Source organism: Podarcis melisellensis (genome assembly GCF_964234715.1).
Source record: "Podarcis melisellensis genome assembly, chromosome: 3".
In the NCBI taxonomy this organism is placed as follows: domain Eukaryota; kingdom Metazoa; phylum Chordata; class Lepidosauria; order Squamata; family Lacertidae; genus Podarcis; species Podarcis melisellensis.
Genome location: NC_138530.1, coordinates 18,054,790 through 18,071,107, shown reverse-complemented (window position 1 = coordinate 18,071,107; position 16,318 = coordinate 18,054,790). Strand labels below are relative to the sequence as shown.

Genomic DNA, 16,318 nt, shown 5'->3' with positions numbered 1-16,318 from the left:
GGGGGCCGGACTATATTTTGCAAAAAAAATACAGTGGTACCTCGGGTTAAATACTTAATTCGTTCTGGAGGTCTGTTCTTAACCTGAAACTGTTCTTAACCTGAAGCACCACTTTAGCTAATGGGGCCTCCTGCTGCTGCCGCGCCGCCAGAGCATGATTTCTGTTCTCATCCTGAAGCAAAGTTCTTAACCCAAGGTACTATTTCTGGGTTAGCAGAGTCTGTAACCTGAAGCGTATGTAACCTGAAGTGTATGTAATCCAAGGTACCACTGTAATGAACAAATTCCTATGCCCCACAAATAACCCAGAGATGCATTTTAAATAAACACACACATTCTACTCATGTCCTAAGTCTCCTGAGGCTTTATGATTCTAACTCGTGCTTTTCCATATTTTCAAGATATGAAGCAGCTGCTGACCGGACTTTTGAACTGCACAGAGGTTACTTACTTGAAAGTAGATATCATGGTGGTCACTTCATTGTCATCAAACTGAAAATACTGGCTGGCTATCCTATCAGCACCAACGAGCTCCTTCCCATTCTTCCACAAGGAAATGAGCACCGAGTCGTGGTTGATTAGCCATTTAGGAACACTGATAGAGCAATTAAACTTTATGTCCATGTGCTCCGCAACCACGATACTTCCTACTGTAGGGTTGAACTTAAACGACCCAAGAGGGTGAGCAGATTTGCCTTCCGTAGACGTGAGCTTATTCGTTTTCACAGTATTGGAGTCTACGGGACGTGTCGGTGCATAGATTGTGGGAGTGCTGTTTATCCTGACCTCCAAGGAGCGGGGAAATCGGTGTGCACCGTTCGAGTCCTTTAAAGGTGAGTGTGATTTTACGGGTGCCAACGAGTTGAATCTCTTCGCTTCTTGTTTCGCTTCAACAGGACCTGCAAATCAAGACACGTGGTTTTGTCAAGTTTTTTGTTCCAACATTCTCAACAGGGTTACACGCTTTTTTAATCCCCCCCCCCCTTACCTGCAGCATCTTGCCTTTGTCTACACTGGGAGATGGAATACAGATTTTCAGATGGTTTGAGGGTGTTGACAGGAGAGGCAACTTTGCAAAGAATCATAGACTTGGAAGGGACCTCAGTGAAGGCTGGGCCATTGGGCAAATGGGGCACTACCCTCTCTCAAACACAGCCTGATTCCACGTATCCCACTCAAGTAATAATTTTCAAAAAGGTGAAGGTAAAGGGACCCCTGACCATTAGGTCCAGTCGTGGCCGACTCTGGGATTGCGGCGCTCATCTCGCTTTATTGGCCGAGGGAGCCAGTGTACAGCTTCTGGGTCATGTGGCCAGCATGACTAAGCCGCTTCTGGTGAACCAGAGCAGTGCATGGAAATGCCGTTTACCTTCCTGCCTATTTATCTACTTGCACTTTGACGTGCTTTTGAACTGCTAGGTTGGCAGGAGCAGGGACCAAGCAACGGGAGCTCACCCCGTCGCAGGGATTCGAACCGCCAACCTTCTGATCGGCAAGTCCTAGGCTTTGTGGTTTAACCCACAGCGCCACCTGCGTCCCTTTTAATAAGTTATACATTTTAGATAATATTTTGACCCTGGATCCTAATAGTGCCTTTTCAATCTGTGAATTCTTTTCCGCAAATCCGTATTTTTTAATCAAGCTTAAATATTGCACTCAACTGTTGATAACATAGGCAATCGGTCACATGATCTTTTATCTCTCCATACTCTTTCAATTTGTAATCCTCCCCAGTGACAATTAGCAGGTCTCTATATGTACTCTACTGTCTCTATGTTATTTATTCTTTTCCCCTTGCCAGGGCTTCTGTTGGTAACAGCCACATCAGTGTTTTCCTCAGTGGCGTAGCGTGGGTTGTCAGCACCCGGGGCAAGGCAAGTAATTTGTGCCCCCTAACCGGTGGATTTGCGCCCCCTAACCCGTGGATTTGCGCCCCCTAACCCTAACCCCCAGATGTTGCGCCCGGTGCAGCCGGCCCCCCCTGCACCTCCCACGCTACGCCACTGGTTTTCCTTTCTAATAGGTTTTTATATTTCCCCCCATACCCTAAAGAGATTTTTCGTGATTACGTGGTTTGAAAAGCTCTTATATATCCTAGCCTTCCTGTACCACAGGCACGCATGCCATCCAAATTTTAGATGTCCTTCCAGGTCTAACAGGAGGCTGTTCTTTAGTAAGATCCATTCTTTCAACCAGCATGAACATGATGCGTCAAAGTATCATTGTAAGTCAGAGAGGGCAAAACCACCTCTCTCTTTGGTGTCAATTATAATTTTCTGTTTCATCCTGGGTTTTCTTCCCTGCCAAATAAACTTAAGATAGATCTTTCTGCCATTCCTTAGAATTTTGAATATCATTAACTATAGGTGCTGTCTGAAATAGGAATAGCATCTTTGGGAGTATATTCATTTTTATTAGGCGTTCTGTTTTGGTGACGGTAGCCCTGGTTTAAGGAGCCATTTGGTACCTGAGTTTCTAACGCTGAGTTCAACCAAAATATATCGTCCTGTAACTGAAGTCCATTCTTTCCTCTGGGGGAGAGGAGTACAGTGGTACCTCGGGTTAAGTACATACCGTATTTTTCGCTTTATAGGGCGCACTTTTCCCCCTTTAAAAATGAAGGGGAAATGTATGTGCATCCTATGGAGCGAAGACGCCATAGCCCCGCGACTTTCTCCCAGCTAGAGAGGTGACGCACGGCTATGGCAGGAGCCTCTATAGCCGCGCGCCACCTCTCCAGCTGGGAGAGCGCGTGCGGGGCTAAAGAAGCCATAGTCCCGCAACCCTCTCCCAGCTGGAGAGGTGACGTGCGACTAAGGCAGCAGCCTCTCCGCTGCGCCTTTCCGCTGCTCCCCGACCTGCTCTTTGGGGCTGGTGGTGGGCTTTCCCCCGCCAGCCCCAAAGAGCAGGTCGAAAGGAACCGACCCCTCTCGCTCTCCAGGCTTCCAAGGTAGCCGCCTGAACGCACCTTAAACGGCACCTTGTTTTAGAGCGGGAGAACAAGAGGGGGAAAATTCTCCCCCTCTCTGCGCAGAGCTTTGCTGAAGGGGCGCTGGGCAGAGAGGGGGATATTTTTTTTTTCTTGTTCTCCCCCCTCTAAAACAAGGTGCGTCCTATTGTCCGGTGCGTCCTATGGTGCGAAAAATATGGTAATTCGTTCCGGAGGTCCGTTCTTAACCTGAAATTGTTCTTAACCTGAAGCGCCACTTTAGCTAATGGGGCCTCCCGCTGCTGCCGTGCCGCAGGAGCACAATTTCTGTTCTCATCCTGAAGCAAAGTTCTTAACCCGAGGTACTATTTCTGGGTTAGCGGAGTCTGTAACCTGAAGCATATGTAACCTGAAGCGTATGTAACCCGAGGTACCACTGTACCAGTCTTTGCCCTTTTTTATGTGGCAGCCCTCTGGGGATTTGAAGAGGGCTGCTATCATGCTCCTTCTCAGCTGTCCTGCTTCTCTGGGTTACACAGATCCGACAACGTCAAGTTTTCCTCATAGGATTTCACTCCACCGACCCAGAGGGCTAGCTGTGCTAGGCCCATCTGCCCTGTACATTTTAAACAGTATCATACCAACAGCCATGGCTTTCCCCAAAATCATGTGAACTATAGTTTGTTAAAGGTGCCAAGAGGGAACTGGCATTCTCACAGAGCTACAGTTTGTAGAGTTCCCTCAGAAGAGGGATTGATAGTTAAAACTATTGTCTTAATTGTAGCTCTGGGAATTGTTGCCATACATTCTACAGAAAGAAAACAGAAGGGATTTGCGCTGTGTGCATGTGTGTGTGCCTGAGCAGCAAATGAGTAAGTGCTGTTCAGCAAAAACTGAAATGCATGACGGCTGAATATGCTTAATAATTAACTAAACTTTTTGCTTGAACTTTGCCTGTGAAGAATTGTGAACATTCGTCCCAATTGTTCATGGCTACTCAAGGATTTGCAGCCCCCACTGTTGAAGGGCAAAAGACACCCATGGTCCCATAATGTGTGAACCATGTTTCTGTGAAAAAACAAAAAACAGTCAAGCAAGTACAAACCAAGCAAGTCTCTTTCCCCATCTGCACTATGCCTTTAAAGCAGTATCGTACCACTTTGAACCGTCGTGGTTTCCCCCAGAGAATCCTGGGAGCTGTAGTTTGTCAAGGGTTTCTGAGAGGACCCTATTCTCTCCATGGAAAGACAATTCTCAGTGTGGTTTAGAAACCAATCCCTTTTCACTTGTGAATTAAAACACCTATGAAACCAGTAAAACTTTAAAAAAACAAATATAGCCAATGGAAAGATATGTGTTGGTAGGTTTTTCAAGAAGCTTTCAAAACAACGTAGTGATGACTTCTGCCTAATGCCAAAAGGCAGGGGGTTCCAAAGTTTAAGCTCTGCCCACCAAAGGACTGACTCTTCACCAATGTGGAACAAACATTACGGGGCACTTGTAAAAATCCAAGTTTTACTTCTGTTTCACTTCTGTTATAGGCGAGATTGCGTCTATGCCATAAGTCAGGGGTGCAGCGTGGGGAGAGCCAGGGGCTGTAGCCCCGAGAACATGATTTTGAGAGGACACGAACCAGGCACCCCATGCAGGGATCTCTAACCTGCCTGCTGCTGGGGGTCTCTGGGCCCCAGAGCCCAGCCTGGCCTTCCCGCCACGGCCCCAGCCCCCTTGCTGAATGACTGCCCAGCTAGTGCTGGGGGGATGTGCCCACCAAGGGCTATGCCAACTGGTCGGGTTTTCCCCTGCATGGGCAGGCAGGACGTGTAGCCCTATGAACCCTCCTTGCCCCACACCTGCCCAGGAGGGGTAAGGGTTGGGCTGGGCGTGTTGGGTTTTGTTTACCCTCCATGCCCAGCCCCTGGTCCCACCTAGTACAGGGGTACCTCGAGTTAAGAACTTAATTCGTTCTGGACGTCCGTTTTTAACCTGAAACTGTTCTTAATGTGAGGTGCTACTTTAGCTAATGGGGCCTCCCGCTGCCGCCGCACAATTTCTGTTCTCATCCTGAGGTAAAGTTCTTAAAACCGAGGTACTATTTCTGGGTTAGCGGAGTCTGTAACCTGAAGCATATGTAACCTGAAGCATATGTAACCCAAGGTACCACTGTACAGTGGCACCTCAGGTTAAGAACTTAATTCATTCCGGAGGTCCGTTCTTAACCTGAAACTGTTCTTAACCTGAGGTGCCACTTTAGCTAATGGGGCCTCCCGCTGCCGCCGCACAATTTCTGTTCTCATCCTGAGGTAAAGTTCTTAAAACCGAGGTACTATTTCTGGGTTAGTGGAGTCTGTAACCTGAAGCATATGTAACCTGAAGCATATGTAACCCAAGGTACCACTGTATAGTGGCACCTCAGGTTAAGAACTTAATTCATTCCGGAGGTCCGTTCTTAACCTGAAACTGTTCTTAATCTGAGGTACCACTTTAGCTAATGGGGCCTCCTGATGCTGCCACGCCGCCGCCATGCAATTTCTGTTCTCATCCTGAAGCAAAGTTCTTAACCCGAGGTACTATTTCTGGGTTAGCAGAGTCTGTAACCTGAAGCATCTGTAACCTGAAGCATATGTAACCCAAGGTACCACTGTACAGTGGCACCTCAGGTTAAGAACTTAATTCATTCCAGAGGTCCGTTCTTAACCTGAAACTGTTTTTAATCTGAGGTACCACTTTAGCTAATGGGGCCTCCTGATGCTGCCGCGCCACCGCCATGCAATTTCTGTTCTCATCCTGAAGCAAAGTTCTTAACCCGAGGTACTATTTCTGGGTTAGCAGAGTCTGTAACCTGAAGCATCTGTAACCCTAGGTACCACTGTACATGTGTGTACACATGTGCACGCCAGGTGCCAGGAAAGGACACAACGCTGGTGCTATGACTTCACCACAATAAGGGAAAAAAACACACTGAATGTTATGTTAGGAGTCGAATACAGTTTCCCTGGACAAAGAATACTGGGAACAGTAGTTCACCCCTCACAGAGTTACAGTTCCTAGCACTTTTAGCAAATGACAGTTCTAGGGATGCTTTGGGGGAGGTCATGGGCACTGAATGTGCTTTAATATACGGTGTGGATTTGCTCTATGTGGCATGCATTTCCTATCATATGCAGATGTGCCGTGGAGCACTATATACAGTGGTAGCTCGGGTTACCGATGCTTCAGGATACAGACGCTTCAGGTTGCAGACTCCGCTAACCCAGAAATAGTACCTTGGGTTAAGAACTTTGCTTCAGGATGAAAACAGAAACCGTGCTCCGGCGGTGCAGCGGCAGCAGGAGGCCCCATTAGCTAAAGGGAAACCTCAGGTTAAGAACAGTTTCAGGTTAAGAATGGACCCCCATAATGAATTAAGTTCTTAACCCAAGGTACTGCTGTAATTTCAGTTCTTTGCATGTGCAACTTGTAACATACAGTACATGCCTTGTTAAGGTGTGTGTGTATGTGTTACTTCATGTGCGCTGTCTAGGACCTCCAAGGAACTCAGATGAGAATCTCTCCCCCCCCTTTTTTAAAAAAAACAAAGCTCACAAAAATCTTGTGAGGGTAAGTGAAGGTGAGAGGCAGACCACCCAACGAGTTTCACAGCTGAGCTATACTGTAACCACTGGCCGTATCACTTGATTAGAAGCACATTGTGCAATGCAGCCCTTTAAGGCAGGTTGAAAAGGCATGCATGCACTGCAAGAACAGTCATCTACGGCTATTTCTGTCCACAGCAACTCCTTGGTTTTACAACAATTTTGTTTTGTTTTATTGTCCCATTTTCTGTGGATTGTTCTTGCGTGCGCCGCTTAGAAATGTAAACAATTAAGCAGGAACATAAATGCCTGAGATGAACAAATGAATAAAAGTCCCGTATTTTTCACTCTATAAGACGCACCAGAGCATAAGACGCACCTAGTTTTTGGAGGAGGAAAACAAGAAAAAAAATATTTTGAATCTCAGAAGCCAGAACAGCAAGAGGGATCGCTGCACAGCGAAAGCAGTGATCCCTCTTGCTGTTCTGGCTTCTGGGATAGCTGCGCAGCCTGCATTCACTCCATAAGATGCACACACATTTCCCCTTACTTTTTAGGAGGGAAAAAGTGAGTCTTATAGAGCAAAAAATACGGTAAGTTCCCCTCTGCCTGCTTGGCTCCACCCTTCCTCTGAAGGCTGCTGGGGGGGGGGTGAAGATGTGATCCATGGCTGGAGCAAACATCGGGAGGGGATTCCGGGCAAAGTCAATGGGATGGAACAGAAGTGCCAGGCAGGAAGAGAGATGCCCAACAGCTTTCTTCATCCCACTGTGCTCCCAAAAGCAGCCGCACACCCCCACCGGGTCAGTTATCCATAGCAGCTACACACTGTGTTTATCTCTGTATACATTTGCACACTAAATTTAGGAATTCATTGTATTCCTTATGACTGTTCAAAAGAGACTGCTCCCACATATGCAATGGAAACCGTGGCCAGAGCAGGGAGAGAGTGTGTATGTTTTGTGGGCTTAATTTATGGAAATTTGGGGGTGGTACTCAGACCTACCAAAAGGAATGGACTGCCTTAATCGGGTTTGTTCATTCCAACGAGTAAAACCTTCGCTGAATACCACCCTTTTTTAAACCTTGCCTGGAAGTTAAGGTCTCTCTACTGGAGAAAACTCTATTCCTAGGGATGTATAAGAAGAGATGGAGGCAATCGATCTCTGATCCCCCTCAAGAGATCTCTTTCTTTCTTTCTTTCTTTCTTTCGTTCTTTCGTTCTTTCGTTCTTTCGTTCTCTCTCTCTCTCTCTCTCTCTCTCTCTCTCTCTCTCTCTCTCTCTCTCTCTCTCTCTCTCTCTTCATTCACAGGCAGGTGCCAAGCCAGAGCTGTGCTCGGATTAAAAGCGAGGACAAAAGTAATCCTCTCTCCCCCCCCCCCCAACTTTTGCAAACTCCCTTTTCGCGCAGAGCGCAGGAGGGTGGAGGGACGACGTTCCCCCCACCCCGAGTCCCAGCGCCTTTCTGGAGCCTACCAAATGCAAGGGAATGAGACACCCTCCAAAACGAAAAGTTGGAAGATGGGGTAACCCTGCCCGCCCCCCCCCAACAACACTTTCCCGACATCCAACCAACTCCTGTTCCAGCACTTCGGACGCGTAACCAAACGCGGGAGGAGAAAGAGGCGCCTTACCTTTTGCGTAAAAGGCCGATGCCACCACCAGCAGCCCCCAAAAGCCTCCCATGGCGACTTGGAAGCGGGCTTGGCAAGCGTCCGATCTGGGCACCGCCGGGTCCCCCCTGGCCCCGCTTCCGCGGCAGCCCCAAAGCCGGGTTTCCCTCCGGAGCCGCCGGGCGAAGAGTCCCCCCGGGGCGCACAGACGCCGCCGCCGCCACCGCCGCAGAAAATCGCCCTCTCCAAGCCGGAGATCGCTGACCCAAAACAAAAGTTCTGGGCGAAAGCTGAGCGGAGGCGGAGACGGAGAGAGGTCCCTCCTCCTCCGATTCCGGGGCGGGCGCGGAGAGGCGGATTTCGGGGGTCTGGGAGGGTTGGCCTCCTTCTGGTCGGGCAAGAGAAGGGGCTCCAATTCCCGCCAGGGGGCGAATAGTACTTGGATGGAGAAACGCAGCAGGTCGTACAGGAATTTTGACGCGCCTTAAATGCTCCCCGCGGAAGCTTGCATGGTTGTGGCAGGAGCTTTTACGCGCTCACACACACACAAACACGTACGTAGAGAGGATAGCCTTGCAAAGCAGCCAACCTGGCGCCCTCCAGATGTTTTGGAGGGAAACTCCCCCTCGGATGGGAGTTGTCCAAAAACATCTGGAGGGCGCCAGGTTGGCAAAGGCGGCATCTAAACAGGAAAGCCCTGCAATGCAAAGCTGTGACGCGACTGTGCAAAGTTGAAACGCATACAAGATGTGAATCGCGGGCGCAAAGCTGTCAACGTTTCCCTTTTTTTAAGGGAAATTCCCTTATTCCGAATAGGACTCCTCGCAAGAAAAGGGAAAAGTTGACAGCTATGCGCGGGCGTAGCCGAGATTTAGGGGGGGTGGGGCAAAACCGAGTTATCTGCAATGCGATGGGTCAGTTAGTTAAGTATTTATTATTTATTTGCTTGATTTAGGGGGGCAGCTGGCCCCCTGCACTCTCCTGACTGTGCCCATGATGTGAATGGTCACCTTTTAACTTGTATCCATTTGAGCTTCGCACTGTGAAATTTTATCTCTTTTGCGTGACCTTTTGACCCCACTGTTTACGTCCGCCCCCCCTCCGGATCCCTTTGTCTGTGTGTGGATCTGTCCGGTTAGAATCGCTTTGGCATCTGAGGAAAGCTTATACTCAAACATCCTGCTAGTTTCTAAGGTGCCAGAAAACTCCCTTTTATCCTGAAAAGGGAGATAGCAGGATCTCACCTGGCGCTCAAATTATTGGAGTGGAGTGATGCTAACCTTAGTTAGTTTTAAGCCAACTACAGTGGTACCTCGGGTTACAGACGCTTCAGGTTACAGACTCTGCTAACCCAGAAATAGTACCTCAGGTTAAGAACTTTGCTTCAGGATGAGAACAGAAATCGTGCTCTGGTGGCACGGCAGCAGCAGGAGGCCCCATTTGCTAAAGTGGTGCTTCAGGTTAAGAACAGTTTCAGGTTAAGAACGGACCTCCGGAACAAATTAAGTTCTTAACTCGAGGTACCACTGTATATGGCATAAGATTTTGATAAAATTGTGGTGAGTCAGGGTTAGGGCTTGTTTAGTCTTCATTAAGGGCACCTTTACCCCATTTTGAGCACAGATCTCTACTTACCAGCCAATGATAGCATTTTAAAATTATTATTTAAAGGGCTTCCCTTTATCTTGAATGTTCTAAACTTTGGGGCAGATCCGCATCATGTATTTAAAGCACATTTAAATCTGTGTCAAATGTGCTTTAATTGGTGTGGATCTGTCCAAAACGTATACTTCTTATTGCCCATCTCTGTAAAATGTTCTCTTTTCATTATTGCTAATACTGCATTTTAAACTTTCTTTTCAGGCAATTGTTGTATCTCAAAGTGGCTCACATAAACTAAAAAGCAGGCCCTGTCATCGGGTTTACAAGCTAAAAGGACCAGAGCCCCACGGAAAGGGGAGAGGAGGGAAATGTGTGCTTCAAGGCTAGAAAAAAGTGGCAAGCTGTAAGCATTTATGGCCATATTCTCACATCATATGTTTAAAGCCGTATGTTAACACTTTAAACGGTCATGGCTTCCCCCAAAGAACTCTGGGAGCTGTAGTTTGCTAAGGGTCCTGAGAGTTGTTAGGAGACCCCTAGTCCGCTCAGAGAGTTACAATTCCCATAATTCCCTGTGAAGACGGATTGTTAAACCACACCTGGGACTAAGTTTATAAATGCACTGGAAGCTGATATCATCTGTGAAAGGCTTTTCTGGCGGGGATGTTGGTGGGGGGGGCATGGAGAGGAAAAAAGGGTTTTCTATACTTTTAAGAGTTTCACAATCACATTATAAAACTGGGCAGTTTTTTGTTTTTTTTTTAATGGCTCCCAGATTATAGATATAAGCAGTCTGTATATAGTCATGTCTATCGTGTGTCCCAGATATAAAGTACCTTTCAAAATTAAATAAATAATGTTGGGGCCAGGCGGGAGGACAAGCAAATTGTTCCCAGATGCCTTTTAATGTCTGGGAGGAAAAAAAAGAAAATGCTTATTCAGTATACAGTCCAAGCTGCACTACTGGCAGATATTGAATTTCTGCTTCTCTCTCTTTTTAGCCCTGAAAACGTCTTGACATCTTGAAGCAATCAGCGGCTACGAAAAGGCACGTGCCTCCAGCAGCCAAGGAACAAGCAAGACGTGACACCAGCAACAGTCTTGAGTGCCAGGCCTGGATCGCTTCCATTTTCCTACGCAGCAAACTGTGTCTCTGTGTGAATTTAAAGCACAGAATAGGCAGCAGGGTGGTGTTTATGTGTGCCAAATCTTTTCCCTGGCCAGGCCTCTCCCCTCTAACGTTGCTTCTGCCTGATTTTCTCTCTGCGGGGATAACTCCCACTATGGGCCCCTTTCGACAACCCCTTTTATTATGGCACATTCAAAATCATTTGTGTTCATGAGGGTATCGAGCCAGTTATACCAGTGGTGTGCAATGGTTTTTTTTGTAGGGCTGTACAGTGGTACCTCGGGTTAAGAACTTAATTCGTTCTGGAGGTCTGTTCTTAACCTGAAACTGTTCTTAACCTGAGGTACCACTTTAGCTAATGGGGCCTCCCGCAGCCGCTGTGTGATTTCTGTTCTCATCCTGAGGTAAAGTTCTTAACCTGAGGTACTATTTCTGGGTTAGTGGAGTCTGTAACCTGAAGCGTCTGTAACCTGAGGTACCACTGTATGTCGATTTGGTGACTCTGTTGTAAATAAAAATATGCCCTTTTCCCTTATGGGATATCCAAGAGCCCATATAGAGTCCTTACATAGGTTCCCTATTGGTAGGAGAAAATAACAGAGGCCAACCAGAGAATATTGAGAAGCAAAGCAGCTAGTAAGCTTGATCTTTATTGATCTGTTGCAACAGGGTGCTCCCCTCACACACAGGAGAGGAAGAGGACCCAGAACAATGCTGTGCAAGGGTTTATAAAGACTTTTGAAATTCCCATTCTGTAGATCAAGACCACCCCCAGAAACATTATGCATACATCACAGAAGGGGTGTAACCTAAGACCACCCCTCAGATACATCCCACGTACATCACAGAAATTTAAATGTTGTTTTTCTCTTGTCCTTGTTTATCTCCTGTCTGGCAGGTTACTTGATTGGATTTCCTGGGGAGCCTGGCCATTCTTTTGTAGTGGTAAAATACTTATTTCCTGGGCCAGGTCACAGGCTCACACCTTGTATCTTAAATGTGTCCTTAAGACAGGATTTGTGAGGAAAGAGACAATGGGGAGACTTTTCCATTTTGACCATGCAGAGAAACATTTGCTCAGTTTAGGAATCAAAATGGTTCCAGGTTGGCTTTCCTGTGCTGATCTATGTACATGTGGTTATGAACGTTGCCATATATCTAAAACCATAAAATTCCTATCACATTATCCCCCCTTTGGGGCTAGAATTTTTCTTAAAAATTTTTGCCCCACAAATAATAACATCGTATGTTGTAAATGGATGCCTTTGTATAAATATATCTTAAAAATAACATATGTTGCATTTTGTTACTAAATTACTTGTGGCATTCTAGCTCTTGGGAGAAACATTTTCTCAATAGTGGCTATGCTTTACATTTAGCAGGAAGGTCCACTACTGACTGAAAAATGCAATTGGTGTTTTGTCCTTCGCCATTTTTGTGTGTTTCTCAGGTGTCAAGCTAGCTCTTCTGTGGTCTCACACTGGCATAGTGCTACAGCAACACATCCTGTCTGTTGAATCCCTCGGGGCTTTCATTTAACCATGTCGCCTGGCACTCACCATAGCTGCCACAGGTTTGGACACATCATGAGAGAGATGTCTTTGCCTTGGCCTTTCTATGGGATTTTATTTTATTGGCGTTGGTCTTGCACTCATGGAAAGTTGCTCACTTGCACTTAAAGACCAAAAAGCTAATTGCAGCCTGGATACACTTGCCCAATTCAAACTGAGTCCAATTTGAATTTAATTTGCCCCATGGTTCTCAACTCTTCAAACCAATCTGTTAAAAGAAAACCATTCTTAAAAAGGGCACTTGTCCAAATAAGTCAATTTAACTCTATAAGGGATCATTCCTGCTAAACCAAAGAATATACACCTTCATGTATCTGGGCTTTCATGGATCCTGAAGCTTCTCCTTGGTAAAATTAAAATTCGGTAGAGAAGAGTAAGCACACAATTTGGTTGTCCAATTGAGATAAAAAAAATGAGAGCAATTATGCAGAAAAAACCTTAAGATTCACTGTGTGCAATCCGGGGGAAATACTATATGAAAATGATATGCAGATGTTAGCAAAATAAAATAAAATAAATAATGTGTTGGAGATATAAACAAAGTGAAGGAACCTAATTCCACATATGGTGGACGTGTCCTCAAATAAATAAAATTTGAGACATGATCTACACCCATTTCCATTTGGCATTCTAATCAAAACATCCTAAATAATAATAAAGAGTGTTGCTTCAAAACTTCCTGATATAATATGGTTCCAAGAATAATACTTGGTTGTGGTTAGATTAATTTCACAGCTATACGGGAAATCCAAGATTAATAAATAAATACAGAACAATTTGCTACTTAAAGACAGTACTGAATCTGCAAGGGATACAGAGAAGTCATAGAAGGGATTCAAAATAGTTTTCTGGAACATTAAGAAAGTGACTGCAAAGAAAGAAAGAGTAAAAACACAATTTCTTTCTGGAACTTCGTGTATAGAAAAAAACAAAGCAGACAAGCAAATATGATCAGTTGACTTAATCTAAATATAGCCTGATCTATCGGAAAGCATGTAATATATGAGAATCCTCCATGAAAAAAACTTGGGGTGTAAGGAATAAGACATTAAACATAAAAACAATTACACACAAAAATAACCCCCCCCCTTTTGTGGAAATAACACACTGTCAGACACATTTCGACATTCCTACGTAATAACACATAATACAAAACAAACTAATTAAATATCAGTTGCATATCTTGACACAATTGTGATCTTTTACGTATGTATCTTTTGAATCTTGGAGCACAGAGGCTTGACGTTCAAGTGAAAAAAATGTCCTTGCAATTCAACTCCACCCCCCTTTGTCAGCCCCACTCCCCCGTCAGTCTATATCCTTTGAAAGAGATAGCTGTGGGCATGTTGAAAACTCTGGTGTCTTTTGCAGGTCTTGTGATGGTGAAGAACTGAGTTGAGGGGTTGTTGCTGCTTTTTCATCATTGCACGTCTGTAGAAGTGATATCCTGTAAGGGGGCAGGGTTTTTTTGAGGACTTAAGACAAGAGTTAGAAAAGGAAGGGGCAAAAGCCCCCCCAAATCTCCTTGAGTTATTAGCTGCAAATCATAAAATCTTAGCATGTTAAGCATTTTACTCATTTTAATATTATTATCACATTTTCATATAATTACTGTTATTATCTGCTAAGTGTGTTTGCTTTCCTTCACTTAGTTTTTGTTGTTGTTTTATCATATTATTAAATAAAAAATTACTCCACATGTATAGAAAGAGAACTGTAAAAAAAATACAACAAAGGTTAAAAAAAAAGAAAGCAAAAAATTAGATTACCAGTCAGATGAAAACAGATTTGACACAAAGACATCAGATTTAGAAAAGAATTATTATTAAATAATACAAAGATATTATCAAAACCACACAGATTACTACTGGACTGAAAAAATGGGAAAACAATGGGGAAAATATCTTAAAATTCACCATGTGCTATCTGAGAAAAGAACTTCATGAAACTGACTTTCAACATGTGATGAACATGTCCCCAAAGTAACACACACACACACACACACACACAAAATGACCTATGAGGAACCAAAAATAATAATACTCAGGCAAAAAGATAAACAAATACCATTCCACAAACAATGTTTGGTTGTGCTTTGATTAATTTCATAGACATCATGGAAAAACTGATTAAATAATTGAAAACAGATTATTTGTAACCTAAGGTGTCAAAGCCACAAAGAGATAGAGGGAAATAAACTAATATAGCAGGGATTCAGACTTGTTTTGCTGAACAGAAAGAAAGTGACTGGCTTTAAGGGAAGAAAGATGAAAAGAAATACAAATGCAATTACTTTTTATAGAGTATTTAAATCACTGTTTGCATCCCCTCATTATCATTCGTGCTGTGGGGAAAAAGAAGGGACAAACACTTTGTTAATGGGGTTCACATATTCTGTTAAGAGGGAAAATTATTTCATGTGAGAAGTCAGTCAGGAAATGCTGTTCCTAAAATGCATAGGCATACACACACACAAAAAAAAACTGTTATAAAATTTAAATCCCATTGGGGAGGCAAACTACTCAAGAGAGGAACTCACAGTGGGAGTGCTTTGATATTTACCTGTGAAAAGAATTTGGCATGTTAGATTTGAAACTCTGCAACCTCTTGATTAAGTAGCCCTTGGAGCAAAAGACACATTAAGGGTGATTTCCCTCAATGGTTCCAAGTTTTACATAAGAAAATTTGGATAAGTTTCTCCCTGCAAGCACACTCTCTGCAAACCTCTCCCCCCTTCTCTCTCTCTCTCTCTCTCTCTCTCTCTCTCTCTCTCTCTCTCTCTCTCTTTTTAAGCTGATCTAGCCTCTGTGCATGTGCAGAGTTCATGTCTCAGCAAACCTTTTATACTATTGAAAATGTTGCATTTTTTGGCTAAATTAGAATTTGAATAAGGGAAGGGAAGGGTAAGGAGTAGATTTTAAAAATAGGGTTAGATTTTAAAACAAAAAAGAGAAACTCAGCAATTTAAGTATTCACCAAAGCTAGCAATTCCAGCCCAAGCAAAGTGACTGCTTCCTTTATGTACAGGAAAGGGCTAATATCCCTCTGGCCATTCGCGGAACAATCTGCCACGCCCTTACATTCTCAGTCATTTCAGCCTTACCATTTGCAGACAAAATCTTCTGCCCTTTATTTACAGGTATGGTCAAGGCGCATTCTACCTGATTATATTAATTTGTATGTGCTTAAACTTTGAGTAGACTTTTAAGTCTGATTTCTGTAAATAATAGACAAAATGATAAACACTGTAATCACTCAAATGCCTGATATCACCAGTTCTGCTTCAAAACATCACAGCTTTCACCTCTCACCTTTAAAAACAAAGAGCAAATCTGGGCTGAATTTCAACTCATCAGCCACAAATTGGGAAAGTTGAAAGGGACCTAGGGGTCATCTAGTCCAACCCTAAAATAAAGGGTTCATAGCAAGATTTGTACTACCAGAAACACACACATACTTATGTACACAGACACAACTGGGGAAGAGACCACAAGCCATGCGCCTATCACAAGCCATGCACCTATCATGTACTAAGGAAGAGGAAAATAAAAGTACCCAACTTTATACAGAACCCTTTTAGCAGATCTTGAGATTAGTTTGAGTTTACTTCCTTAGACTAAAGAGTACATTTTTCCTAAGATAGGGAGAGGATCTCTTATAAAGCATAGTTAAAACAGCCATAGATTTGATTTAAAAGGAATACAAATTGACAATTTTTCCTGAACTTGCATAGGAATAGTAAGCCTAATCTATGCCCCCCCCCTTGCAGTTTCCTTTAAAGGAAGCTTACTCGGGAGTAAATTTACCTGGCACAGAAGTAAGAAGAAAAAAAACCCTGAAAGAGACAGAATGAAACAAGGGGGGGCATTTTCTAAGAAAAGAGGCCAGGAAGTCTTAC

The 16,318-nt window shown here is 44.3% G+C and overlaps 1 protein-coding gene and 1 long non-coding RNA gene across 5 annotated transcripts in view; one reads left to right on the top strand and one right to left on the bottom strand.

Annotated features, from left to right (window-relative positions):
* MERTK (MER proto-oncogene, tyrosine kinase) overlaps nt 1-8,240 on the bottom strand; it is a 52,944-nt gene extending 44,704 nt beyond the window's left edge. For all 3 annotated transcript variants that reach the window (XM_081903803.1, XM_081903805.1, XM_081903804.1), the window contains exons 1-2: nt 8,140-8,240; nt 452-899 (exon numbers count right to left, since the gene is read on the bottom strand). In XM_081903803.1, coding sequence (XP_081759929.1) covers nt 452-899; nt 8,140-8,191 — 500 coding nt within the window. In that variant the 5' untranslated portion in view covers nt 8,192-8,240. The remainder of the gene's footprint in view (nt 1-451; nt 900-8,139) is intronic.
* A 21-nt stretch (nt 8,241-8,261) lies between these two features.
* On the top strand, nt 8,262-11,336 carry LOC309366076. 2 transcript variants are annotated; one of them, XR_014166472.1, is made up of 2 exons: nt 8,262-8,676; nt 10,722-11,336. It is a non-coding gene; the product is annotated as an uncharacterized lncRNA (long non-coding RNA). The 2 variants fall into 2 exon arrangements; XR_014166473.1 differs by lacking the exon at nt 8,262-8,676 and adding an exon at nt 8,819-10,123.
* The last annotated feature ends 4,982 nt before the right edge of the window (nt 11,337-16,318 follow it).